This window comes from Neovison vison, chromosome 8 (genome assembly GCF_020171115.1).
Source record: "Neovison vison isolate M4711 chromosome 8, ASM_NN_V1, whole genome shotgun sequence".
Lineage (NCBI taxonomy): Eukaryota > Metazoa > Chordata > Mammalia > Carnivora > Mustelidae > Neogale > Neogale vison.
In genome coordinates this window covers 123026898-123053987 of record NC_058098.1, presented here as the reverse complement: position 1 = coordinate 123053987, position 27090 = coordinate 123026898, and the positions used below count along the sequence as shown (strand labels likewise).

Genomic DNA, 27090 nt, shown 5'->3' with positions numbered 1-27090 from the left:
GCTTTGTGTATTCTTTGGTTAAAGTGGGAGAGAGCGCTTTTGGGTAGTCGGTTTTCTTTTCTAGTTTTCCCAGGACTTTGCAGTGGGGCGGAGTTGGTGGGGAGGGAGAGTAGAGGAGACGCCCGACGCGCTGTTGCTAGCTTGGCCCCGCCCCTTGCGTGCTGGGCCCCGCCCCTCACGCTGCCGGCAGCTCGCGCCGCCGCAGTCCGCCTCCGCCCAGCGCGCCTGGAGCTCCTGCGCCTTCCGCGGCCCGCGCTCCAGCCACCGGCGCGGTTAGCCACGTGGACCGACTCCTGGCGCGCCGACCTCACGTGGTTCCAGCACCGGCTGGGGCTTGCTGCGCTTGCCGCTTCTCTGTGCTCGCCCCCGCCTCTGAGCTCCGTTCCCATGGCGGCCCTGATGTTGGAGGATGGGTCGGTCCTGCGGGGCCAGCCCTTTGGGGCCACTGTGTCGACTGCCGGGGAAGTGGGTAAGCAAGCTCGAGCCGGTTGCCGACCTCATCCCACTCTCTGCTGCCCCTCTCTGCCCAGCTTGCCCTGCCCAAACCCGCCATTTTCCCGCCTGCATACCCTCCTCCCACCCCCATTTGGTGCCCCTGTCCCCATCCCAGCCCCTTTCATCCCTCAAGGTCAAGGCAGCCACCGCTGGGGCATTGTCATCGCGCAGGACAGTGTTGTGAAGGATGTCCTGCCCGAGCCCCAGCCCTGCCCGAGCCCCAGCCCTGCCTTTTTCTTGCAGTGTTTCAAACCGGCATGGTCGGCTACCCCGAGGCCCTCACTGACCCTTCCTACAAAGCACAGATCTTAGTGCTGACATATCCTCTGATCGGCAACTATGGCATCCCCACAGATGAAGTGGATGAGTTCGGTCTCAGTAAGGTAGCCACACCCAAATGCTTTCTCTACTTTCCGTTTCAAACCAATGATCGTTAACTATTAGTCAAGTGAAGACATTGACGTTAAGTTGGGCATCCTGGAGAGAACAAAGATACACACACACACTTGAAGTGATAAGACAAATCCTACCCAGGGCTTGAAGTATCTCGAGAGGCACAGAACGCTCGCTGGATGCCAAGCCAGAGAGTCTGGGCTTTGGTAAGGAACCGGTGAAGATTTTTTAGCAGCAGAGTGGTGTGATGGGGGCAATGCTTTAAGACTACATAGTGGGAAAGAGGGGCACCTGGGTGGCCCAGGCATTAAGCAGCTGCCTGCAGCTTAGGTAATGATCCCTCGTCCTGGAATCTAGCCCTGCATTGGGCTCCCTGCTCAGCAGGAGGCCTACTTCTCCCTCTCCCACTCCCCCTGCTTGTGTTCCCTCTCCACTGTCGTTCCCTTTCAAATAAATAAATAAAATCTTAAAAAAAAAAAAGATTACATAGTGGGAAAGGGACTGGAAGCTAGGGTCACACCCTTCCCAGTTCATCTACCACACAGTCAGGCTGATACTTCTTTTCTTTTTTTTAAGATTTTATTTATTTGATAGCACAAGCCAGGGGAGCAGCAGGCAGAGGGTGAGGGAGAAGCAGATTTCCCAGGAGCAGGGTACCAGACATGGGGTTCCATCCCAGGACCCTAGGATCATGACCTGAGCCGAAGGTAGATGTCCAACAGATTGAGCCACCCAGGCACCCCGCTGATACTCTTTTTAAACCTATTTTCCTGACCTTGACTCATTTTTGCCACTTTTCAGTAGAGTTCTTATCTCTAGATAAGAAAACTCAGTCTCCTCCCACAGTGAGGTTCTACCTGTTCTCTGGAATTTGGAAACTAAGTTGCACCAAGAGTTCTGCTAATGAAAAAAATTGACAAATTATTAGTGGAAACCACCCCAGCCTAGGTGCAGTATTCCTTGAAGTGCATTTTGTCCTGGTTTTCCCCGCTTAGTGAGCCTTTAATTCTTTAATTCACCCTAACTCTTAGGAGAGGAACACTAGGTCCTGGAAGGGGCCATTCCTCATCACCAATCTGTAGACTACTTTCTTGTTTATAATGCAGTGTGGTGGTTAACATATGGTCCCTCTTCAGCTTTGTCAGCTGTAGACCCACTGACAAAATAAGCATTTACAAACCTGCAAAACCGAGACAACTAACAGGACCAGGATGAAAGTCCCCCGTGGATGTTTCTGTGGCACATGTGCTATGAAGGCACCCGTTCGTATACAGATGAGTCTACCCGGCCATGGAGAGTTCTGCCACACTATCCTGCAGATGCCTGAGGAACACTCAACAGTCATCGTCTTTTAAACCTTCTACCACTAAACATATGTGACTTCAGTATGCCATCCCCTCCCACATAGTTGACCCAGTTCTCTAGTTATTAAATGCTTATATACTGGGTAGCGAATTTGCACTAACTTTTTTAAAAATGATAATCCCCTACTAAGAGGGGAGGGGCATAATCATGCTTATTCTCCTATCTTGAACTTTTATTTAATAAAGCATTTGCATCTATCTTACATTCTGCTTTTCTCATACTCTGTAATTATAATCTTATTTACTTGCTTGTTGCTTTGTTAATTTTCAGGCTTCTTTTTTTTTTTTTTTTTTTAATTATTTGACAGAGAAAGAAGTCACAAGTAGGCAGAGCAGTAGGCAGAGAGAGAGGGGAAAGCAGGCTCCCCGCTGAGCAGAGAGCCCGATGCGGGGCTCCATCCCAGGACCCTGAGATCATGACCTGAGCCGAAGGCAGAGGCTTAACTGACTGAGCCACCCAGGTGCCCCAATTTTCAGGCTCCTTAAGTAGCAAATTAACTTGGTGAAGACCGGACCTTGTCTTTTTGCACACTCACTGCTCCTCCCCCAACATCTGTTACAATGCCTGGCACTAAGTGGGCACTAAGTAAATGTTTGTTGACTGCTGTGTGTCAGACTCCTTGTTCCTGAGGCCTTCATAGTTCCTGTGGTAGGGAGATCCTGAAACACATTTATATACAATGTAAATAGCAAGAAGTAAAGTGAGTCTAGGTGAACCCTAAGGAGGCACAGGCTGCCCTGGGTATCTGCACAGAAGTGGGATGTGTAATCTCTGTTTTGGATAAAAGAAAGGGAAGGAAAGGAAAAGCTCATTCGCAGTTATTAATGGGGGCCTGGTGTTCAGTGTTTCATATGGGGAAAGACCAAAGCATTGAGTTGCTTGGTGTGTTAAAGGACTGACCAGTCCTTTCAGTGTGGCTGAAGTGTAGGGCCCCTGTTGTACAATGGGAAAAGAAGATAGGAAGATATGTGGCCTGGGCTCCTCACAGTCTCTTACTTTGGTTGACAGTGGTTTGAATCCTCGGGGATCCATGTGGCAGGACTGGTGGTGGGAGAGTGCTGCCCCACGCCCAGCCACTGGAGTGCCACCCGCACCCTGCACCAGTGGCTGCAGCAGCACGGGATACCTGGCCTGCAAGGTATGGCGCAAGTGCGATCATTTCTGGGCATAGCCCAGGTGCCTGCATGGAAAGAAGAGATGTCTTATGCACTTTTGGGCCTTGAGTCCAAGGTTGTGATAGAATGTATCAGATTTGGAAGGTTTACATTGGGCCTTGGGGGTCGGACAAGGAACGGAGCTCTTGCTCCAGTGGAAAATTTCAAACATACAAAAGGAGGAAATAATATAATGAATCCCCAGCCTCTGCAGTCATTAACTCAGGACTAAATTTATTTCACCACTACGACTAGAACCCCCTCATTTTTTCGAAGCAGATCTCAAACATTGTATCATCTCATCCACAGATAATGCCGTGTCTGTGAAGAAAGCCATCGGGAATCCTTTTTAAAACAAAACCACAATAACATTATTGTGTCTTTAAAAAAGTAACAGTAATTGCTTAATATCAAAAATCCAGGCAACATTTATAATTTCTCTCTTACTGAAATTATTTTTACTGCTTATTTGAATCTAGATCTCAGTAAGATCTCTGTGTTACATTTGGTTGATATGTCCCTTTGATCAACAAACCTTATAACCCATTTGACAAAAATATGTGCATTTTCCTTTAGAGCATCCCACAATCCGCGTTTTGTTGATTACGCTCCTGTAGTTTTGTTTAGCTGCTTCTTTGTCTCCCAGTATCATTTTCTGTAAACAAATCTAGATGTCGTGGTTCAATTCAGATGTGATATTTTTAGCAAGAACACTTCATGGTAGTGTACTTCCATCAGGATGGCCCAGGACCTTGATGCCCCTAGAGCAGCTGTGTGTGACTCAGGGTTCTGGAATGCAGTGCTTCTGAAAGTCTGACCGCACGCATGACTGCGTCGAGGGAGTGTGATCTCTGAGAGTACGCTCTCTTGACAGGAGTGGATACTCGGGAGCTGACTAAGAAGTTGCGAGAGCAAGGGTCTCTGCTGGGGAAGCTGGTCCAGGATGGGACAGAGCCTTCAGCACTGCCATTTTTGGACCCGAATGCCCGCCCGCTGGTGCCAGAGGTCTCCATTAAGGTACCGAGGTAGAGTGGGAGAGTGGTACGAGCTCGGGTAGTTTTATGATCACCATAACTGGGGTGATCATTTGAGGGCAGATGAGCTGAGGCCTCAGGCAGGGGTTCATGTGTGTTTGTGTGTCCTTACTGATCGCAGCTGCCAACTGTTGCCCTTTTTTCCTCAGGCTCCACGGGTGTTCAACGCAGGGGGCACCCCTCGGATCCTTGCTTTGGATTGTGGCCTCAAGTATAATCAGATCCGATGTCTCTGTCGGCGTGGTGCTGAGGTCACGGTGGTACCGTGGGACCACGCCTTAGACAACCGGGGTGAGTAGCTGGGGTGTGTTCAGGGCTTCAGGCAGGCAGCATGGGTGGAAGATCCGTCCCTTGGTCTAGTTGCTCTAAGTTGCAGGGAAGGAGACAGAGATCAGGGCTTTTGCTCTGATGGTGAGGGCTGCGAGTGTGTCTCTCTGGTTCGGCGACTGGTTTTGACATCATCTTTTCTGCCCCCTCCAGAGTATGAGGGTGTCTTCCTGAGTAATGGCCCTGGTGACCCCGCCTCCTATCCCAGTGTGGTATCCACACTGAGCCGTGTCTTATCTGAGCCTAATCCCCGACCTGTCTTCGGGATCTGTCTGGGACACCAGCTGTTGGCCTTAGCCATTGGGGCCAAGACATACAAGATGAGGTGGGACTTGTGGGGAGAGGAAGGCCCGCACTACTGACGTGAGTGGTGGGGAGTCTGGGGATGGGAATAGAGTTGGTGTTGGTTAGTGTTGAAACAGGAGCAGGGGTCGGTTGAGGGTGCTGAGTGCAACAGACGCTGGGTTCGGTAGAGTGGTGAAGGGTGGGGGGGTGTTGAAAGGGACCAGTGACTCAGTGTGCTTCCATCTCCAGATACGGGAACCGAGGCCACAATCAGCCATGCCTGCTGGTGGGGTCTGGGCGCTGCTTTCTGACATCCCAGAACCACGGCTTTGCTGTGGAAACAGACTCACTGCCAGCAGGCTGGCTTCCTCTCTTTACCAACGCCAACGATCGTTCCAACGAAGGCATCGTACACGACAGCCTGCCGTTCTTCAGGTGAGTCTGGGCGATTCCATCAGGGTGACTGACTCTCTACAGCGTAGAAGCCCCAGGGTCTTGAAGAGAAAAAAGTAAAGCACAGCAGTGGGCCCCATCATCTATCCTGTTACCTGCCCCTGAGGCTGCCAATTCCAAGCCAGGGATGATGATGGGTTCCGTGACCCCATCTCTTCGACACGTGTCCTCTCTTTGACAGTGTTCAGTTTCACCCAGAGCACCAAGCTGGTCCTTCAGACATGGAGTTACTTTTTGATATCTTTCTGGAAACTGTGAAAGAAGCCACAGCTGGGAACCCTGGGGGCCAGACAGGTAAGCACCTGAGTAGATCCAGGTTGTGGAGAATGAAGAACAGGGTTGGCTCTGGGACGGGATGGACATGCCCCCAGGAAAGGGAGGTATGCTTGGTAGGTGAAGGGGATGGGATGGGAAAGCAACCAAGCTACGACGATTATTTATGCCTCTTCCGGGAAAACGAGCTCCAGGGTCTTGAGTCCTAGGTTCTTGTCCTGGCTCTGCTACTCACTAGAGGGATGACTTACTCTGAATTCTGCTGTAAACCGAGGGGGTTGATGTAGATGATCTCTCAGCTCTCATTCAGCTCGAACGCTCTATGACTTTCTTGGCCTCCACAGTTCGAGAGCGGCTGGTTGAGCGCCTCTGTCCACCTGGAATTCCCAGCCCAAGCTCTGGGCTTCCACCACCACGGAAGGTTCTGATCCTGGGCTCTGGGGGCCTCTCCATTGGCCAAGCTGGAGAGTTTGACTACTCAGGCTCTCAGGTAAAGTGTGTCCGTCCCTGTCCCTCTGCGTGTGTGACCCTCAGGAACGGGTAGTCTTGAGAGGGCTGAGGCGTGAACGTTGGTTGTAGGGAGGGAATGAACCAGGAGATTTGGGGAACGTGTGGAAAGGTGAGGTGCTGAGGAAAAGGAATTGGTTATTAGGGACTGAGAGCACAGGGAGGGAGAGAAGAAGAGACAGGCGGGGGGTCTAAGACCGTTGATAGTCTGGTTTTTGCGGGCAAGGCTGATAGGCCATTTTTGTCCCTCTAGGCGATTAAGGCCCTGAAGGAAGAAAACATCCAGACTTTGCTGATCAACCCCAACATCGCCACAGTGCAGACTTCCCAGGGGCTGGCTGACAAGGTCTATTTCCTTCCCATAACACCTCACTACGTAACCCAGGTATGACTGCGGTAAGGCTGGTCTGAGGAGGGGACCCACGTGGGTAGGGGCATCCTGTGGTCTTTTTGGGTCCTAAACTCCTTTGCTCCTCTCCTATGGACCCCCAAGGTCCTAATGCTTATTATTCCTCTCCTCCTTCAGGTGATCCGTAATGAGCGCCCAGATGGCATCTTACTGACTTTTGGGGGCCAGACAGCTCTGAACTGTGGCGTGGAGCTGACAAAGGCTGGAGTGTTAGCTCGGTATGGGGTCCGTGTCCTGGGCACACCCGTGGAGACCATTGAACTGACGGAAGACCGGCGTGCCTTCGCCTCCAGGATGGCAGAGATCGGCGAGCATGTGGCCCCCAGTGAGGCGGCAAATTCTCTTGAACAGGTTCGAGGCTGGCTGTAGGACGGTGGAAGGATGTCATTGTCCTTGTTTCTTGTTTTCTCTGGGGCCAGGCACCCTCTGTGCAGCCAGCAGTCAAGGCCTGATCTGTTTGTTCATCTCTTCCGCTCTTTACAGGCCCAGGCTGCCGCCGAGCGGCTGGGGTATCCTGTGCTGGTGCGCGCTGCCTTTGCCCTCGGTGGCCTGGGCTCTGGCTTTGCCTCCAACAGGGAGGAGCTGTTTGCCCTTGTGGCCCCAGCTTTTGCCCATACAAGCCAAGTGCTGGTCGATAAGTCCCTGAAGGGATGGAAGGAGATTGAGTACGAGGTGGTGAGAGACGCCTATGGCAACTGTGTCACGGTGAGTAACGGTGGGGTGGGGGTACTGTCAGGCAGTCTGAGGTCTGGTAAGAGCAGTGCCAGGCGCTCAGATCTGTGAGGATTCAGTGTCCCTGAGACCCACAGTGAGCTCTCACCAGAAGCAACAGGCCGTGGGATGCAGTCTCCTGTCTCTCTTGAGACCTTCCATGGGACCTTCTTTCACAGGTGTGTAACATGGAGAATTTGGACCCACTGGGCATCCATACTGGTGAGTCCATAGTGGTGGCTCCAAGCCAGACGCTGAATGACCGGGAATACCAGCTACTACGGCAGACAGCCATCAAGGTGACCCAGCACCTTGGAATTGTTGGGGAGTGCAATGTGCAGTACGCCTTGAACCCCGAGTCTGAGCAGGTGAGACTCTAGGCCTTGGAGGTGATGTCCTAGCTGGTAGGACCCCGTCCATAATTTTGGGGACTTTTGACCCTGCAGACCTTGGAGTAGAAGTCAGGATTGCCTGGTAGGGTTGGACTGGGTTGGGGGTGGTGGTTTTGCTATCTCTCCCTTCAGAGAGGGCTTTGTTTTCTGGCCTTCCTGATAGCTCTCTTAGGTAGGCCTTCTGGGCCAGTTATCTGGCAACACTCTCTCTCTCTCTCTCTCTTTTTGCAGTATTACATCATTGAAGTAAATGCCAGGCTGTCTCGCAGCTCTGCCCTGGCCAGTAAGGCCACGGGCTATCCACTGGCCTATGTGGCAGCCAAACTAGCTTTGGGCATCTCTCTGCCGGAGCTCAGGTACGAGGGTGGGGAAAGATCAGACGGGGAGGGGAGCTGAAGAAAACATTCACAGGACAGGGATTATGGAAAGGACATTGGTCTGAATGTGTGGGGACAGAGCAAGCTGTCTGGCAGCTCACTGTTTACATCTCCCGCTCTGTCCTGGCACCTTCACCTGGTGGCTCCCAGGAACTCCGTGACAGGGGGAACAGCAGCCTTTGAACCCAGCCTGGATTACTGTGTGGTCAAGATCCCTCGGTGGGACCTCAGCAAGTTCCTCCGTGTCAGCACAAAGATCGGGAGCTGCATGAAGAGTGTTGGTGAGAGAGACATACCCCAGGAGACCCTTCCTCAGGTCACCCTTTGGCGTCCCAGCATCCCTAAGAATCTAGAATGTCATAGAGTTAGTTCCCTGGCATAGCCTTTCAGATCCAGTGTTAGCAGCAGCTTGAGAACATGGTTTCTGAGAGCTCACAGGGACGTTTCAAACTTGGTAGTCCTCATCAAGAGTGGGACTCGGAGGCATCTGGAATTCTGTGCCAGAAAACACATGCCACCTCTGCTCCCCGGATGGCGGGCGTGTCAGAATCTCTGGGAGGGTGTGTTAGCCATCAGACTAGCTCCCCTCTCTCGCTTGACAAATGAGTAAACTGAGGTGCCCGCGGAAGGCAGGTGACGTGGCTGAGGAGAGGGTAGAGCCAAGAATGGAAAGCCAGATCCAGTCGCTAGTTACATGCACCTCTGTCACACTCTGGTTTCCTGTTGGCGGCGAGAGCGGCTTTGTGAAACTCTCCCCACGGCCTTGCGTTGCATTTTGCCCACGGCCTCATCACTAGGCTTTTAATACCAGTGACAGTTTGTTCTTTGTGCGAATTTGAGTACTGATGCTTCGGGGAAGTGAGGCCTGCTGTTCTGAGAACTGCCGTGGCAGCTGGTGTCGCCCATCTCCTCCTCCAGGTGCTTTCTGCCATGGTCACCACGTTGTTTTTGTTTTTATTTTTGCTTTAACACAACGTTTAAGATCAGCGTAGGACATCCGAGAACTTTTTCATAAAAACGAGGAAATGTAGCAGCGAACAACGACTGGGTGTAATAGTCAACATCCAAGCGGTGGTCAAATGTGTTGGAATTGAGTCACCATGCTTCCCTGTGGTGTCCCTTTAAGTCACTCCAGACTGTTCTGAAACATTTCAACCAAAGCAAGCATTTCACATACCACAGTGCTTCAGCTAAGGATAAGAGCATTTCATTATGTTCCAAATTTCCATTAAGAGCAATAGTAGCCTTTAAACAGGCAAGTCGAAGGAAGCTCAGATATTATTTTGGAATTTTTAGAAATCATACAAGACTGCCAAGTTGTTCCTTCTGGAGATGAATTTTCTGTTACATGAAAATTATAATAAACATGGGATTGAAGCCATAATTAAGTTGTTGGTAAAGAGAAGTGGACTGAAAATAGGAAAAAGATTGATTCCCAGATGAGACTTTTAAGTGTTTTATGTCTGTTGAAGTGTCCTTAGAATGTGAGCCTGGTAACTTTCTATAACATTTATTATTTAAGTAAGATATATGAACCATTGAGAGATTAGCAAAGTAGTTGAACCACAGAAGACTAGTCTATAATCATGTCACACACAGATTAATTTGGAGATAGATGTGTATATATGTATATATGTGAGTGATTCCATAGTCTTCATAGACATGCATGTATGAATGTGGAGGGTTTCTCTTTTTCCCCAAATCAACACTTTTATAATATAAGCATATTACAAAGCAGTTGAATAAAATCACTTTATCATCCACTTCCCTAACACTACTATTAGCATTTTGGTGTTTTAAAATTCTTTTAAAGAAACAATTAGGATTGTAATTAGAAAAATATCATTGTTAAGAAATACTTGAAGACCCTAGGGTAAATTGTCAGAGGACGTTAAAAAACTTAATGGAAGAGGAGATTAATAAGCAAACCTGGAAGGTTTGTAGAGACAGGAGTTCCCTTTTATTAGTAAATAAAAATTTAAAATGAGGTAACATTTTCGTTTGTGAGCAAAGATTGTTTAAAATAATTATACATATTTCTTAGAAGGTGGTTAGACTTACGTCTGTATTAGGAAACACAAGCTTCTGTGAGGCGAGTAATATTTATTAAGGGCCTTATCTATTGCCCCTGCACTTCTGAAAATGTATCCTAAGGAGATAATCCAAAGCCCTAAAGACATCACAGCCTCACTTAGAAGGATAAACACTTCAGAGCTAGGTGTCCTTCCAGAAGTGAGCAGTTCAGTTACAGTAAATCATAAAGGAATTAAACGTTTGGTAATAAGATCACACAGCAATGTGGGAACAAGCTTATGAGAGAAAAAGCAGGTTAGAAATTGTACATGTTCTATAACCATATATAAAACCTATTTGAAAAAAAAGCCCAGGAAGAAATACTTCAAAATAAGTGTTGTAAACGTGCTTATCTGGATGGATCCAAAAAGTAGTGGGTCATCTTCCTGTTATCCAGACTATCGAGAAGTTTGAAAGGATGAGACAGATCTCAGACAGTGTCATCATCATTGGAATAAAGCAAGTTAAGTGGATAACGGTCGGGGGTTGGGTCACTGTGATAAACTGTGATATGTCCCAGTATCCCTATGTCCATTTTAGACATTTTGATTCTGCGGTCACTAAGAAACACAGGTCATGAAAATGCTAAGGAAAGGAACTTCCGTGGAAGATTCCTCAACAATGAGACACCGTACATACTACCACCGTGGGACTTGTCCCAAGAGACCTGACTAAATGGTAGAAATTCTGGGCGGCAGCACCTCCTGCCTCCAGGCCCTCAGTCCTTACATCCTGTTCCTCCAGGTGAAGTCATGGGCATTGGGCGTTCTTTTGAGGAGGCCTTCCAGAAAGCTCTTCGGATGGTAGATGAGAACTGTGTGGGCTTTGATCACACGGTAAAGCCGGTCAGTGATATGGTAAGTGGCTCCCTTCCCCTGGCAGCACCCCTGAAGTGGACCCCCTCTGCCCTGAGCCCACGGGCTTGTTACGGCTAGGAGCAGCAGTCGTTACTGTGGTGCCGTGTTTCCACATGGCTGAGAATTTCGCGGTTCATCCCTTCTATCGTTACATGAGGATGTGTTCTTAAGCTCGTTTCCAGGGACAGTGAGACAGGCCTAGAGAGCTGGCGGAGCTTGCTGAGAACGCTGGCTGCTCAGCCAGAAGGACACAGAGCCAAGATTTGCCTACAGGTTTTGCCATCGCAGAGCTTTGGCTCTTGTTCCTCTTCTGCAGCTTCCTCTCCTAAAACAGTGGCGCTGCTGCTTCCAGGCTTCCTGACGCGCTGCAAATGGATTGGGACTGTTAGGCGTAACATTTGGACACGTCCCTCTCCGCAGTCCTGCCGTATCCATCTGTCTGCCCTCCCTGTTAGGAGCTGGAGACGCCAACCGACAAGCGCATCTTCGTGGTGGCGGCAGCTCTGTGGGCCGGCTACTCGGTGGAGCGGCTGTACGAGCTCACGCGCATCGACCGCTGGTTCCTGCACGGGATGAAGCGGATCGTGGCGCACACGCAGCTGCTAGAACAGCATCGTGGACGGCCTCTGCCCCCAGACCTGCTGCAGCAGGCCAAGCGCCTTGGCTTCTCGGACAAGCAGATTGCCCTTGCCGTTCTGAGGTCAGAGGTGGTGGTGAGGGCATGGGGCGGAGGATGTGGGGCCTTTGTACTAGTGCATGGCCCTCGGAGCTTTGGAGGCCTCTGACCTTCGTCCCTGGGCTATCTTCCTCTCCGTTCCCTGCCCCAGGACCTCACTCGTTGACATAGTCCTCCCTGCCACACCCCCCAGGGCTCTGTTTCTGACCCTTCTTCTCCTTCAGCACGGAGCTGGCCATTCGCAAGCTGCGGCAGGAACAGAGGATCTGCCCGGCGGTGAAACAGATCGACACGGTTGCGGCCGAGTGGCCAGCCCAGACCAACTATTTGTACCTGACCTACTGGGGCACCACCCATGACCTCACCTTCCGAACGCCTCATGTCCTGGTCCTCGGCTCTGGCGTCTACCGGATTGGCTCCAGCGTTGAGTTTGACTGGTGTGCCGTGGGCTGCATCCGGCAGCTCCGAAAGGTCCGAGAGCTAGTCTTTCATACTGGTCCCTGTACTGCTCTGCTCAGGTCCAGCAGTCGCCTTCTGCCCACACTTGATCCTGGCACTTTCTGTTAACTGCTACACTTCCATCTGTCTTAGGGCTTTGGGAGGAGTGGGGTTAGGTGTGAGAGGGAGCCCTCCCCTTGGGCCATCTTCGGCCTCACAGGGCATGTGTCTTTTCTCCAACACTTCGTGCATACTTCTCTGATACCTCCAGTGCTGGCCCTGCTTCCCTCCCAAGGCAGGTGTCCCTCACAGCCATTTCCGAGAAAGCTGAAGTATTGTTAGAAGTAGGGGGTTTTGTGGTGCCTGGGTGGCTCAGTGGGTTAAGCCTCTGCCTTCGGCTCAGGTCATGATCTCAGGGTCCTGGGATTGAGCCCCGCATCAGACTCTCCTTCCACTTAGCAGGAAGCCTGCTTCCCCCCGCCGCCTCTGGCTGCCTCTCTGCCTACTTGATCTCTCGCGCGCTCTCTCTCTCTCTTGCTCTCTCTCTCTCTCTCTCTGTGTGTGTCAAATAAATAAAATCTTTAAAAAAAGAAGAAGGGGGTTTTGCCCTAGTTTTTCTCTGTTCTTCCTCCCACTTCCTAGCTAAATCTCATTTCCCTCTCTGTCACAGATGGGCTATAAGACCATCATGGTGAACTATAACCCAGAGACCGTCAGCACAGACTATGACATGTGTGACCGACTGTACTTTGATGAGATCTCTTTTGAGGTGAGAAGAATGAAGACTGCTCATTAGCCTGCGGGGCCGGGGTCACGTGGGAGTGGCTGGCTGATCCAAGATTCCTTGGCACTTGTGGGGTGTGAGGGGAAGTGGGTAGAGGGTGAGGAGCAGTGAGCGGGAAGGCCCAGATCCCTGACCACCGGCTGCCTCCACTCGCTTCTCTTCTTACACCAAGGTGGTGATGGACATCTATGAGCTAGAGAACCCTGAAGGCGTGATCCTCTCCATGGGCGGGCAGCTGCCCAACAACATGGCCATGGCGTTGCATCGGCAGCAGTGCCGAGTCCTGGGCACATCCCCTGAAGCCATCGACTCCGCTGAGAACCGTTTCAAGTTCTCCCGGCTCCTCGACACCATCGGTATCAGTCAGCCTCAGTGGAGGGAGCTCAGTGACCTAGAGGTGGGCTGGGGCCTGGTGGGGGGCTGGAAGCGGGAAGAGGTCAGGAGTGAGCGTGACCAACCCAGCTGTACCCTTAGTCTGCTCGCCAGTTCTGCCAGACAGTGGGGTACCCCTGCGTGGTGCGCCCCTCCTACGTGTTGAGCGGCGCTGCTATGAACGTGGCCTACACTGACGGAGACCTGGAACGATTCCTGAGCAGCGCGGCAGCCGTCTCCAAGGAGCACCCTGTGGTCATCTCCAAGTTCATCCAGGAGGCCAAGGTAGGGCCACAGACAAAGAAATCTACAAGGGTGGGTTCCCCAGCCTTTGGTGGAAACTCCCCTCTCTGGTCCTGCAACACTTCGTAGTCAAGGTGGACCGGGAAGGAGGGTTGTTAAAGGAAGGGAGCCTCCTAAGGCAAGTGGGAGAAGATAATGGCCCACTGCCCATATTGCCTTGCCCTCGCCTCCCCACTAGGAGATCGACGTGGACGCTGTGGCCCGTGATGGTGTGGTGGCAGCCATTGCCATCTCTGAGCACGTAGAGAATGCGGGTGTGCATTCGGGTGATGCCACACTGGTGACCCCACCACAGGACATCACTGCCAAAACCCTAGAGCGGATTAAAGCCATCGTGCATGCTGTGGGCCAGGAGCTGCAGGTCACGGGACCCTTCAATCTGCAGCTCATTGCCAAGGTAGTAATTGCGGACTGAGGGAAGGGACTAGCACCCCCTTGTTCTGTGGGGCCGCAGGGCCAGCAAGGCTCACTGTCTTCTGTCTTCCTCTGAGTAGGCTCAGGAGCTGGAGGGAGGGGGTCCTAGTCAGGGTTTATGACATTTAGTTATTCCTGACTGGTTCCCCACAGAGTGGTAAGTCAGGGGGAGAGTCAAGGTCAGTGGAGTAGCATCAGCAAGCCCAGCGTGCAGCAGGCCTGATCGTCCCCTCTCTGCCCCAGGACGACCAGCTGAAAGTCATCGAATGCAACGTGCGTGTCTCTCGCTCCTTCCCTTTCGTCTCCAAGACACTAGGTGTGGACCTAGTAGCATTGGCCACACGGGTCATCATGGGGGAAGAAGTGGAACCTGTGGGGCTCATGACCGGCACCGGAGTCGTGGGCGTAAAGGTATGGAGCATTGAAGCCTTGAGGTTAGAAGTCAGAAGCAAGGAGGCACGTAGTGGGAGAGCGGTCATTGACCGCACCCATGGTAGGTCAGTCTGCACCCATGGTAGAACAGCTGTTGTGGGCACGGCACCCCTGGGCCGTAAGGGTGATAGGGTGGTGTCTGCCCCTTAGGAGCTCACATTTGAGTGATGGGACGCAAGGGAAGTTGGGTCCGAAAACCTGCTTCTGTTACAGTCTGTGATAACCTACATAGCAGAGATAAGAATAAGATGCCAGAGGAGTTTTCAGAAAAGAGATGCCACTTCCAAAAGGGGCGACCTGGGAAGGCCTAGGAGGAGAGTTGGTATCTGAATTTTTTTTTTTTTTTTTTAAAGATTTTATTTATTTATTTGAGAGAGAGAGACAGTGAGAGAGAGCACGAGCGAGGAGAAGGTCAGAGGGCGAAGCAGACTCCCCATGGAGCTGGGAGCCTGATGCGGGACTCGATCCCAGGACTCCAGGATCACGCCCTGAGCCGAAGGCAGTCGTCCAACCAACTGAGCCACCCAGGCGTCCCGATAAAGATTTTATTTATTTATTTGACAGACAGAGGTCACAAGTAGGCGGAGAGGCAGGCAGAGAGAGAGGAGAGGAAGCAGGCTCCCTGCTGAGCAGAGAGCCTGATGCGGGGCTCGATCCAAGAACCCTGGGACCATGACCTGAGCCAAAGTCAGAGGCTTATCCTCCTGAGCCACCCAGGCGCCCCCTGAATTGGGTCTTGAAGGACAGTCCGGAAATTTGATTTGCTGAGCTTATTGACGAAGTGTTCCAAGGCCAAGGAATAGCCTTGTAGAAAGGACTAGCAGAATGGTGAGTGCTGTGAAATGTGTAAACCTGGCGATTCACAGACCTGTACCCCTGGGGATAAAAATACATTATATGTTTATTAAAAAAAAATTTAAAAATTAAAAAAAAAAAAAGAAAGAAAGAAAGGACTGGCAGAGTGGAAACTGAGGGAAGAGCCGGAGTGTGTCTGGGAAGCAGGGGACTGACGGGCCGAGCAGCAGCGGGGAAGGCTAACCTTGCCTTTTGGATGAGGCCAAGGAGAAGGGGCCGTGGCTGCCGCTCCTGGCGAGGAGAGTCGGGCCCCTTCTGCCTTGGCATCTCACGTTCTGCTCCCTCAGGTCCCTCAGTTCTCGTTCTCACGCCTGGCGGGTGCCGACGTGGTGTTGGGCGTGGAGATGACCAGCACTGGGGAGGTGGCTGGCTTTGGGGAGAGCCGCTGCGAGGCCTACCTCAAGGCCATGCTAAGCACTGGCTTTAAGATCCCCAAGAAGAACATCTTGCTGACCATTGGCAGCTATAAGGTACAGACCCCGGGCTGGGGGCCCTGCCCAGAGAGGTTGGGGCAGATGGCCTTGGCTTTCTGGGCCTGGGCTGACTTGAAGTGGAAGACGGGAGAGCCACAACCTCTTCCTCCTTCTGCTTGGTGCAGAACAAAAGTGAGCTGCTCCCGACCGTGCGGCTCCTAGAGAGCCTGGGCTACAGCCTCTACGCCAGTCTGGGCACCGCCGATTTCTACACTGAGCATGGTGTCAAGGTACAGGAGCTCCCGCAGCCTACCCCACGTACCAGAGAATTCTCTCTCTTCCCCTGCTTTTTCTATCATTGTACAAGTCCTGTGTGTTCCACGTAGAACAAATAGAATATGCAGAAAAGCAAGGAAAAAGGTTTCTTACAGTTTCTTTGGCCCTATTAACCTTTTCAGTGTATTTTCTTCCAGAATATTATTTCTGTACCTGCAGGTGTGGGCTCATACCACACGGGCCTTGGTAACCATAGAGTAGATGTCTTTCCTGTCAAGAAACATACTTTACCAGTAGCAAATAGAGCAGCCCCGGTCTCCACCCTGTGGGTCCCCAGTCTCCCCATGGGTTCCTAGGCTGCCTCCCTCCCTTCAGGCTGTCCTTCCTGACTCCTGCCAGGCTCAGATTAGCCCTTGACCTTGTCTCTGGGCCGCAGGTAACTGCTGTGGACTGGCACTTTGAGGAGGCAGTGGATGGTGAGTGCCCGCCGCAGCGAAGCATCTTGGAGCAGCTGGCTGAGAATCACTTCGAGCTAGTGATTAACCTGTCAATGCGTGGGGCCGGGGGCCGGCGTCTCTCTTCCTTTGTCACTAAGGGCTACCGCACCCGGCGCCTGGCCGCTGACTTCTCTGTGCCCCTCATCATTGATATCAAGTGCACCAAACTGTTTGTGGAGGTGACTGGGGCCTGGGTGCTGGGAGGCAACAGTCAGTGTTAATGGGACCAGAGGGAGAAGTGAGGGGTTGGGAGATCTCAGTATGAAGTAGGCCAATAATCAGCCTTTGCAGCTGCAGAGAGAGAGAAGTAGGTAGAGAGGGGGAGTAGAACCTGGTTTATGGGGGAAACCCAGTCCCTACCTACAACTCCCAGGATCCCCTGAAATCAGAGCTGACTGCGGTTTTTCACCTGCAGGCCCTGGGCCAGATTGGGCCCGCCCCTCCTTTGAAGGTGCACGTTGACTGTATGACTTCCCAAAAGCTTGTGAGGCTTCCTGGTGAGTGCATCTTTTGGCAGAACCTGGCTTCTGCACACTGGTAGCAGCCGGTACGGACCCTGTCTGGACGGCACAGAGCGTGGGGGCCAGCTTAGCCCTCTCTGAGCTCTTTGCTCCCACAACCCACTGTGCCGCTGATGGAGGAAGCTTGCCGCCTCTCGCTCATATCAGTTGCTGCTGCTTTTCCTGCCACCCCAGTTCACCTGTTTGATGTCCTTCGTGTCTCTGAACTGCTGTCTAATCTTGTCATGTCCGCGTTCTCCCAGGATTGATTGACATCCATGTGCACCTGCGGGAGCCGGGGGGAACGCACAAGGAGGACTTTGCCTCAGGCACCGCTGCTGCCCTGGCTGGGGGCGTCACCATGGTGTGTGCCATGCCTAATACCCGGCCCCCCATCATTGATGCGCCGGCCCTCGCCCTGGCCCAGAAGGTGAGCCCTGGCACTCCTGCTTCCTGGTGTCCCGGATGTCCCTGCCTGCCTCCCGGATCCCTCTTCTCTCTGCCCCTCGCAGAAGCCTAGGGGCCCAGGCCACTGGTGCCAGGCTGGCACGGATGCCAATAGGCCTTATCTCCTGTGTACCCTCTCCAGCTGGCAGAGGCTGGCGCCCGCTGTGACTTTGCCTTATTTCTCGGAGCCTCGTCAGAAAATGCAGGAACCCTGGGTGCTGTAGCCGGGTCTGCCGCTGGGCTGAAGCTCTACCTCAACGAGACCTTCTCTGAGCTTCGGCTGGACAGTGTGGCCCAGTGGATGGAGGTAGGGAGTGGGCCCGTGGGAGGAGGCAGCCAGCTGGTGCCTCCCAGCTTGAGGACCCCATAGAGTGGGCTAACAGCAATAAAGTGTCTAGAGCTCTAGGAGGCCTCTGGGCTCTGATGAGCTCAGACCAGGAAAGGCTCTGCACGCTCCTTGATACATTCTTTCTGTCCCCAGCATTTTGAGACGTGGCCCTCCCACCTCCCCATTGTGGCCCACGCGGAGCGGCAGAGTGTGGCCGCCGTCCTCATGGTGGCCCAGCTTACCCAGCGCTCGGTGCACATATGTCACGTGGCCCGGAAGGAGGAGGTGAGAGTCCACCGGAGGTCCCAGGGCCCTTCCTGCTGGGGGTCAGAGGGCGCGGGGAGCGTGGAGCCAGCACTCGGCCTGTCTGCCCTGTCCCTTTCCTAGAGGGGAAGTTGGAAGCAGAGACCTTGCTGGGCAGGGCATGAGGGAGGCCTCCGCTGGATCTCCCCACTCTCCCCCCACCCAGATCCTACTGATTAAAGCTGCCAAGGCGCGGGGGCTGCCAGTCACCTGTGAGGTGGCCCCCCACCATCTGTTCCTGAGCCGCGATGACCTGCAGCGCCTGGGCTCAGGGAAGGGGGAGGTCCGGCCCGAGCTGGGCTCCCGCCAGGACGTGGAGGCCCTGTGGGAGAACATGGCTGTCATCGACTGCTTCGCCTCAGACCATGGTGAGAGGCCCCACAGCAGACTTGCTGCCCAGCAGGGCTCGGGCCCCAGCTCAGGGCCTCTAGGCTCCGCGAGGACTGGGCCTTGACCCGCGTAGCAGAGCACCTGGGCTGTGACAGGTGCTCCATAAATCCTCCCTGAAGGAACTGATGAGCAAATGAGTAAAACTGTAAATACGGGAAGGTGGGCGGAAGGTGCGGTCCCCCAGGGTGCAGCCGCGCCGTGTACTTGTTTCCCACATAACCACCCCGAAGAGACAAGCGTCGGGGCTAGGGCAGCAGTGCGGTCCTGGTGGCCTGTGTGGCTCCCCAGACGGGGAGGTGGTCGGGCCTGACAGTGCTGCTCTCTTCCCTCCCAGCCCCCCATACACTGGAGGAGAAGTGTGGGCCCCAGCCTCCCCCCGGCTTCCCGGGGCTGGAGACCATGCTGCCCCTGCTGCTGACGGCCGTCAGCGAGGGCCGGCTCAGTCTGGACGACCTGCTGCAGCGCCTGCACCACAACCCCCGTCGCATCTTCCACCTGCCCCCCCAGGAGGACACCTACGTGGAGGTGCGGGCGCGCAGGCCCGGCGGGCGGGGTGGGGGTGGGGGGCTCTGCAGCGCGCGCCTCTTGCTTGACCCGTGACTATGGGCAGGTGGATCTGGAGCACGAGTGGACCATCCCCAGCCACATGCCCTTCTCCAAGGCTCACTGGACGCCCTTCGAGGGGCAGAAGGTGAAGGGCACCGTCCGCCGCGTGGTCCTGCGAGGAGAGGTGGCCTATATCGACGGGCAGGTACGCGTATGGCCCAAGCCCCATCCTCAGTAGTGACTTCGTCCCGCTGTCCTCCCGCCCAGCACCTCTCTGTGGTGCCACCACCTCCCTGAGCTGCCGTGGACGGGGGTGAGCGCAGGTCCCCTGAGATGATACTTCTTTTTGCCAGCTTCCATTCTTTTAGGGTCTCAGTCCGTCTCTTTGCCCCCGGCTTATTCGCCCACTGCTGCCTTCTGTCCGCAGGTCCTGGTGCCCCCTGGCTACGGACAGGATGTACGCAAGTGGCCTCAGGGGGCTGTTCCCCAGCTCGCGCCTCCAGCCCCTGCCACCAGTGAGATAACCACGGTATCTGGGGGTTGGGGGGTGTGTTGGGGGGTGCAGCCAGGGACAGGGCGAACAACACAGGTGTTTTCATGGGTGGTTCGGGGGTAGAAGGCTCTGTACTCGACACTTAAGATTTCCACCACTTACCTCTTTGTTTACTGTAGAAGATGGAATCAACTCTCAGTTTAGGAGGTTACCTACCTAGGGGAAAGATAAGCCTCTTATTAACCCAGCGGGAGGTTTATCTGGGGGCCTGTCATGGGGCTAGCACACGCCTCTAAAAGGCTAGTCTGTCTCTTTCTGTCAAGCACAGCATAGCAGAAAGACGGATCTGAGGGGAGGTGATGGAGAATGGGATCCATTCCATTCTCGCAGTGGACAGTGAGTGGTTTGGCTTTTCTTGAGGAATGAACTTGAGGCGTTGGGTCAGTACTTTACAAAATGCCTGTCTCTCTCCAGACACCTGAGAGGCCCCGCCGGGCCGTACCAGGGCTTCCCGATGGCCGCTTCCACCTGCCACCCCGAATCCACCGAGCCTCCGATCCAGGTCTGCCAGGTAAGAGGGAGGTCCTGTGATGTGGAGGATGGGGCCACCTGGACTTAGAGATGTGGAGGGACAGGCTCCTCTTCCCCCACAGTGTCCCTGGTGGACGCTTACCCTGTCCCTTTGGCCGTCCCCTCATGCTAGTCCGACTTGCTCTGCCCACCCTCCTCTGCCTGAATCAGTCTCCCCAGCATGAGGTAGGCACCCCGCAGCTTCTCACACGGCCCTTTCTTGTTGTGGGCAGCTGTGTTCCTCCGCCCGGGAGCTGGGATCCCACGGGGCAGCAGAACGTGGGGTAAATCCAGGTTGTTGGTTGGTGTGAGCCTGGCCGTTCCCCTTGCCTAGGATCCCTTCGCCACCGGGGAGGGCCCTGGGAGGGCACCACTGCTCACACACAGCAGCCCCCGTGGGAAGTCACTTGTGTGTCCCCCGGGCTGTCGGTCCTTCTTGTTTTCCCCTAACCTGCTACAGCTGCTGTTGTGTGAGTTGGTTTAACACAGACACTGTGGTCCAGAATGCGGGGGAAATGGGGGATCTTCACAAACACTAGTTGCAGGCTTACATCTGTCCTGTTGCCCTGTTTGTAGCTGAGGAGCCAAAGGAGAAGTCCTCCCGGAAGGCAGCTGAACCAGGTGAGACTCCCCTGGAACACATGCTCACCTCGGGGACCTGTCTCAGCTGGCCTGTGTAGGAGGAGCCCTCTGACCCCCCTCTTCTGCCCCGTCCCTCACTGCAGAGCTGATGGGAACTCTTGATGGCACCTGCTACCCACCACCACCAGTACCTAGACAGGCGTCACCCCAGAACCTGGGGACCCCTGGCCTGCTGCACCCCCAGACCTCACCCCTGCTGCACTCATTAGTGGGTCAACATATCCTGTCTGTCCAGCAATTCACCAAGGATCAGGTGCCTGGGGGAGGGAGGATGGGGACATCCAGAGCTTTGAGACTCTGGGAAGTTGGGGCTAGGACCTCTGGGGACCACTGCCTTTCCAGCTGACGTGGGGGTCTTTCTTAGATGTCTCACCTGTTCAATGTGGCACACACACTGCGTATGATGGTACAGAAGGAGCGGAGCCTCGACATACTCAAGGTCAGGGTCAGGGCTGTGGGCTGTGGGTCCAGGACCCTCTTAGCAGGGCTATGCGGTGATTAGAAGGATCCCCCTCTCCTGCCATAGGTCCCTTCCTGTGAGTCTAAACCCTCCACCATGAGTTACTCAGCCTTCTCTGCTCTGGAAGTTCTGGCTGCTCCAGACCCCCAGACCCCCACATTTGCCCTCCTCTGACCAGTACTTAGCTGACTGACAGGGTCCTGAGCACCAGTGTATGAGCCTACTAATCTGGTCACTTGATCTATGCAGACAGATTTCATGGGATAGAACTGAGGTATTTCCTTCTCCCCCAGACAACGAGTATCTCGTTCAGGTACTTAGCAATGGTTTTTTTGGAAGCGGAGCCTTTAGCTCAGTATTGACACTCACAGGAACGTCAAGGTCAGGACAGGTCACGAGGAGGTTTGCAGGGAGGGGTTCTCTCAGTGCCCCTCCCGTGTCAGTGGGGGAAGCAGGCCACAGCCGGTGCTTTCCCCACGATGAGCAGCCATGTTTATATCAAATATTGCACTCCCGCCAGGGGAAGGTGATGGCCTCCATGTTCTACGAGGTGAGCACACGGACCAGCAGCTCCTTTGCCGCAGCCATGGCCCGGCTGGGGGGTGCTGTGCTCAGCTTCTCAGAAGCCACATCTTCGGTCCAGAAGGGCGAGTCCCTGGCCGACTCTGTGCAGACCATGAGCTGCTACGCTGACGTGGTCGTGCTTCGGCATCCGCAGCCCGGAGCGGTGGAGGTGAGGCGCTCTGCGCACTGGGACAGGGTCAGGTAGGATGGGCCCAGGGACTTGACTGCGAGGCTCTGCTTGGGCCAGACAGGGAGGGGGACCCAGGAAGATTGGGACTTGACCGGGAATGGGAGCCACCGAGATGCAGAAGCCAAGGCTCTCCTTTCTTGTTCCTGTGTTCCCAGCTGGCAGCCAAGCACTGCCGGAGGCCAGTGATCAATGCGGGGGATGGGGTCGGAGAGCATCCCACCCAGGCTCTGCTGGACATCTTCACCATCCGGGAGGAGCTTGGGACTGTCAACGGCATGACGGTGAGGGTCATGGTACAGCTTGGGGGCCCGCCTGGGGAAGCTCCGGAGCGGGGTCTGTCGGTGGGAAGGACCTTCTCTGCACCAGGACATGCTGCATCAGGGAGGCCTCCATCCTGGTCCTGAGAGCAAAAGCTGGAAAGCGGAGGTGCCGGTGCTCGGTCTGGGGGCCCTCCTGGTGATTAGGCCCCTCCCCCTAGATCACGATGGTGGGGGACCTGAAGCATGGGCGCACCGTGCACTCTCTGGCCTGTCTGCTCACCCAGTACCGTGTCAGCCTGCGCTACGTGGCCCCCCCAAGCCTGCGCATGCCAGCCAACGTGCGGGCCTTTGTGGCGGCCCGTGGCACCAAGCAGGTGAGGCCCTGGGAGGCCGTGGGGCGCGCGGGCTGGGCAGCGAGAGCCTGGCGCTGCATTCACTCTGGCTCGGCCTCGCCCTCCAGGAGGAGTTCGAGAGCATTGAGGAAGCCCTGCCCGACACCGACGTGCTCTACATGACTCGAATCCAGAAAGAACGCTTCGACTCCAGCCAGGAGTATGAAGCTGTGAGTGCCATGGTCGGGGGAGGCCTGGAGCTGTGCGGCGTCCAGACTGGTGGCGGGGAAGGCAGGGCCCCGGGAGCTTGACGGGGCCCCTCGGGCCTGAGAACTAAGGGCTGGAATGGAGGGGACCTGGAGGATCGCAAGCTTGTGGCCGCACGGCCAGCCCAGCTCTGAGGCGCTGACGGGGCCCCTGTCTCACTCACAGTGCTTCGGCCAGTTCATCCTCACCCCCCACATCATGACGCGGGCCAAGAAGAAGATGGTGGTGATGCACCCCATGCCCCGAGTCAATGAGATAAGGTGACGCGGCTTCAGAATGGCGGCTGGCTGGGGGAGGGCGCCTGGTCCCAGACAGGCCACCGTGGGCTGTGTGCCAACCCTTTTCCTTCTCTTGCAGCGTGGAGGTGGACTCGGACCCCCGAGCAGCCTACTTCCGCCAGGCCGAGAACGGCATGTACATACGCATGGCTCTCTTAGCCACCGTGCTGGGCCGCTTCTAGGACTTGGCTCCTCAGACCCTTCTTGTCAGGCCCAGCTGCCGGGCACGAAATCGGTGCCCCCCACGGGGGCAGCACACTTAGGAGATGCTCTGGGGCGTCCAGATAGCTCACGTGCTCACGGGCACCCCTGCAGACCAGGCACCAGGCACTGGACTGGACTGGAGTGCTCTAGCGTGGGGGTGGGGCCCCGTCTCCCTTTACGCGCCGCACACCTGTAAAGTCATTTTTCTACTGACTAAATAAACAGCTGAGCTGCTTGTAAGGGCCTGCTTCCTTGCACGGCTTCGGCATAGGATACTAAGTGTCACGGACACAGCTTTCTTCTGGAAATTGAGGACAGCTTCCCAAATCCAAGAGTGGCCTTGCTTGCTGGGCAGGCTCTCCCTCTGGCTGCATATTCAGAGCCGGGGCTCTCTGGGGCCCGGGCGGGGGAGGGGTTGCTGTTGTGTGGGTGCTCTCTGGGTCCTGCGCTGCCCTGATCCCTGTGCAGCCGCCTTTCCTCAGTTTGCACTCAAAATCCTGATGTGAGTGACAGGGGCCCTTTACTCTTCTCCCCTCTTCCTTCAGTGGTTGAGGTGGCCATTGTGTCCTCAAAACCTGGCCTTGGAGTTCAGCGGCCATCACTGTTAGGAGCTCCTCCCACCTACTGTCCCTGGGAGCCTCTGGCTGACACTGGACTTTAGAAGAGCGCTTGGTTTGGCAACCCTGGGATTGGAGATGGGTGGAGTGGTTCGTGTGTCTTTGCAGGTCAGGGTCTCCGTGGATCACACAAAGTATGTGAGCTATTCCATTCCCTCCCGTGAACTTTATTAGCATTAAAGAAATGTCTTGATGGGCAGACTTTCCTTACCACCCCCCACCCTCCAGTACAGAGCACCATGTGTACTGGGAGCACAAGAATGAACAAGATCATCTGAGGCCTCTTACTGGTAAGGCGTCTGGTCACTTCTACAGATTGGACAGCCATATGCCAGCTCAGGACGGTCCAGACCCCACCAGTGTCGTTCGGGAAGAAGCCGCTCTGTACACAGAGCTGTGGGGATGGGAAAGAAGGAGACTCGTTTCCTGAAGAACAATGTGAGCACAAACTTCGATGTATTCTCATAGCAGCTTTCTAACCATTTTACAGATGCAGACAGTGGCTCGGAAAAGTCACTGGGTGGCTTACCCAAAGTCACATTAGCTAAGGTTCATATACAGGACCATTTGACTTCAAACCCATCTTTGTAGTAAAACAAAAAGGAAAACGTCATTTCAGGCTTTAAGGGGCATCGAGAACAAAGATGAGAGGAAAGCCACACCAGTCTGGACAAGCAGAGTACAAGTCTGAGGTGTCCGGCGAGCCAGTTTTCAGAAGAGAGAGCAGCACCGACCTGGACCCCTGTCCCCAGAACGGGTGTGGGCTGTTGCCTGAGGAGAGGGCGGGCTCAGGCCGCCGGGTGGGAGCAGAGTCTTCCTGCCAGCACCGCTGGAACCCAGGAGTGGGGAATCCTGGGTCTGCAGCACTGGGGGCTCCACACCCAGACCCAGCAGAGCGCTCCTGCCTTGTACTGTTGGGGCTGAGCGGGACAGACCAGACCAAGAGGTTTGGGCGCCCGTTCCAACAGAAATAGGAATTCACAGCCGCAGGCACCATTGGAAGCAGGGTGGGACCAGGTACAACTCTATCTGCTCCTGGATCCTGCCCTGCTAATGTTCACCCTTCCAGGCTTCCCGGCCCCGGACCCTGACAAGTCCTCCCTCAGGAGCCCAGAGAACTTTGTTGGTTGGAAAAGAGAGTCACCTACAGAACACTTCTCCTTTCTAGAGCTTCCCTTACCCATCCAAGATTTTGAAACAAGTCGAGAGATTGTTTTCCCAAGTACCTGGGAGTCTGTCGCACACAGATTCCCACAGAACTCCGAGAGCCTGGTCTCAAGTAGAAGTGGGGTCTGCTGCCAAGGAGCACACAAATTCTACTCAGTTGCTAAGTGGTGGGAGGTGTTCTGCCGTGTTCCTTTCTTTGGCTCTCCTAATCATAACACAGCTCTAAGTTGAATAAACTTCTTTCCCCTACAACCAGAAATGAGATCTTAGTACCTCGGGAAATAAATGAAGCTATCAGCACTTTAAACCCAATGTCCCTAAGGTTCCACATCCATCGAGAGAAACCATCTCATAGGCTCCATATGCATGTCATTAACTATAAAAAGTTAAAAAAAAAAAGTTTCCTGGTATTCTTCCCTCCTGAGATACTTAAACAATTTTTTTTTTAAGTTCACATTGCTCTAAGTATGTGCCAAGCCCTGTTCTAGCACTTTACAAATACTAACATTCTTTTTTTACTTTTACTTTTGGATGAACCTTTTAGATAAAACCCTCTGTAAAAAAAAAAGAAGAAAAAAAAGTGTGACCTAATGTGTTCCCTTATTACCATTGCAAAGTCATTTTCTCCAACTCTTCACTGTCTACACTTGTGAAGAAGAAAATCTCAAAATAGGCATTCCCCTTGGAGCCCGGCTACTTTCATCCTATTCATTCCCACCTGTTACCAGTAATGAGCTGGCAGCTTCGGGCTTTAGCTGAAAGGGTGGAATTGGGAGTTCCCGGTGTAACACTGGTAGGCGTCTGTAACTCTGTAAGGACATCCCTTAGTTGGGGGTGGTGTGGAGCAGACAACCTATGCCAGGAGAAGGGAGTGCAGGGGGCAGGGGAAGCCTAACGGCACAGCAGCCTCTGGAAGAGATGGGGGATGGGAGCCATCGCAACTGTCAGGGAAGCCAATTAGGACGCTGCTGTACTAAATGCAGATGACGGATGAAAGAGGTCTGGACTACGAGGCAGGAAGGGATGTTGGGAAATGGGAAAATACTCAGAATACGAAAGTCTAAAAAAAAAAAAAAAAATGACTCCATGGCATGGGACCTTGAGTTTGGGAGAATGAGGGCTGAGGAAGATGGGAGAATCTGTCTGGGATAGGAAAGGACGACTTGTGTCTGGGCATGATACTTTTTAGCTGCTGGGGGACATATATGGAGATGTCATGTAGATAATGGAGCTAGGGAGTTGGGGTAACATGGGACGAGATAAATATGTGATTACGTAAGGGACATTATTCACTAATACATCCCAAGCACCAAGAAAATGAGCGAGTCCATAGCAGGGGCTCAGTAAACATTTGTTAACTGAATCATTAACATCAAGTAATTGAAGGGGGTGCCTGGGTGGCCCTGTTGGTTAAGTGTCTGTCTTTGGCTTGTGTCCGGAGCCCAGATCCTGCTCAGCGGGGAGTCTGCTTCTCTGCCCCTCCCCCCTGCTCTTGTGCTCTCATGAGCTCTCCCTTGCTCTCACAAATAATAAATAAAACAATGAAAAATAAATAAAGATAATCAAAACTCTTCAAACATGTCCCTCTATACTAGTTCATCAAGAGAATGAGAGCAACGAGAAATGAGCAGAATCTCAGAAAGGCGGGGGAGGAGAACTCCAAAGAAAGACATCCGGTCCCGGAGTTGTAGGTGTGCGAGGTCTGGGGCAGGGTGTCGGCAGCTGAGATCCTGCAGCAGGTCAAAGAGAATGAAGTCTGAGGCGGGGACTTGGTCACGGGAGTTACTCTGATGCTTTGTGGCTATAAGGTGGACACCACATTTCATGGCTTTGTGAGGGGCTGATGGCCTAGAAGCTGAGGTTATTTGCCAAGAGGCAAGGAAAAAATTGGGTGTGGCATTAAGACCAGAGAGAGTTCTGAAAAGGCTGGGAAAGCTGCGAGGAATCCTCAGGAGAATAATAAAAGG

General features: G+C 53.8%; 1 protein-coding gene across 2 annotated transcripts; it reads left to right on the top strand.

The window, feature by feature from the left end:
- The first annotated feature begins 214 nt into the window (after positions 1-214).
- On the top strand, positions 215-23576 carry CAD (carbamoyl-phosphate synthetase 2, aspartate transcarbamylase, and dihydroorotase). 2 transcript variants are annotated; one of them, XM_044261892.1, is made up of 45 exons: positions 215-469; positions 739-878; positions 3262-3391; positions 4282-4424; positions 4591-4732; positions 4922-5093; positions 5303-5488; positions 5688-5800; positions 6124-6269; positions 6540-6671; positions 6813-7046; positions 7179-7400; positions 7586-7774; positions 8030-8154; positions 8326-8456; positions 10993-11105; positions 11561-11805; positions 12006-12252; positions 12890-12988; positions 13176-13400; positions 13478-13660; positions 13857-14075; positions 14336-14503; positions 15667-15849; positions 15978-16082; positions 16505-16744; positions 16981-17062; positions 17329-17495; positions 17655-17819; positions 17994-18125; positions 18310-18511; positions 18868-19058; positions 19144-19284; positions 19507-19608; positions 20047-20143; positions 20376-20426; positions 20719-20763; positions 20868-21037; positions 21149-21223; positions 21765-21977; positions 22154-22279; positions 22477-22632; positions 22719-22820; positions 23023-23117; positions 23215-23576. In XM_044261892.1, the coding sequence occupies exons 1-45, from the start codon at positions 388-390 to the stop codon at positions 23315-23317; spliced, it is 6729 nt and encodes a 2242-aa protein (XP_044117827.1). In that variant the 5' UTR covers positions 215-387; the 3' UTR covers positions 23318-23576. The 2 variants fall into 2 exon arrangements, with proteins under 2 accessions (XP_044117827.1, XP_044117828.1); XM_044261893.1 differs by lacking the exon at positions 20376-20426.
- The last annotated feature ends 3514 nt before the right edge of the window (positions 23577-27090 follow it).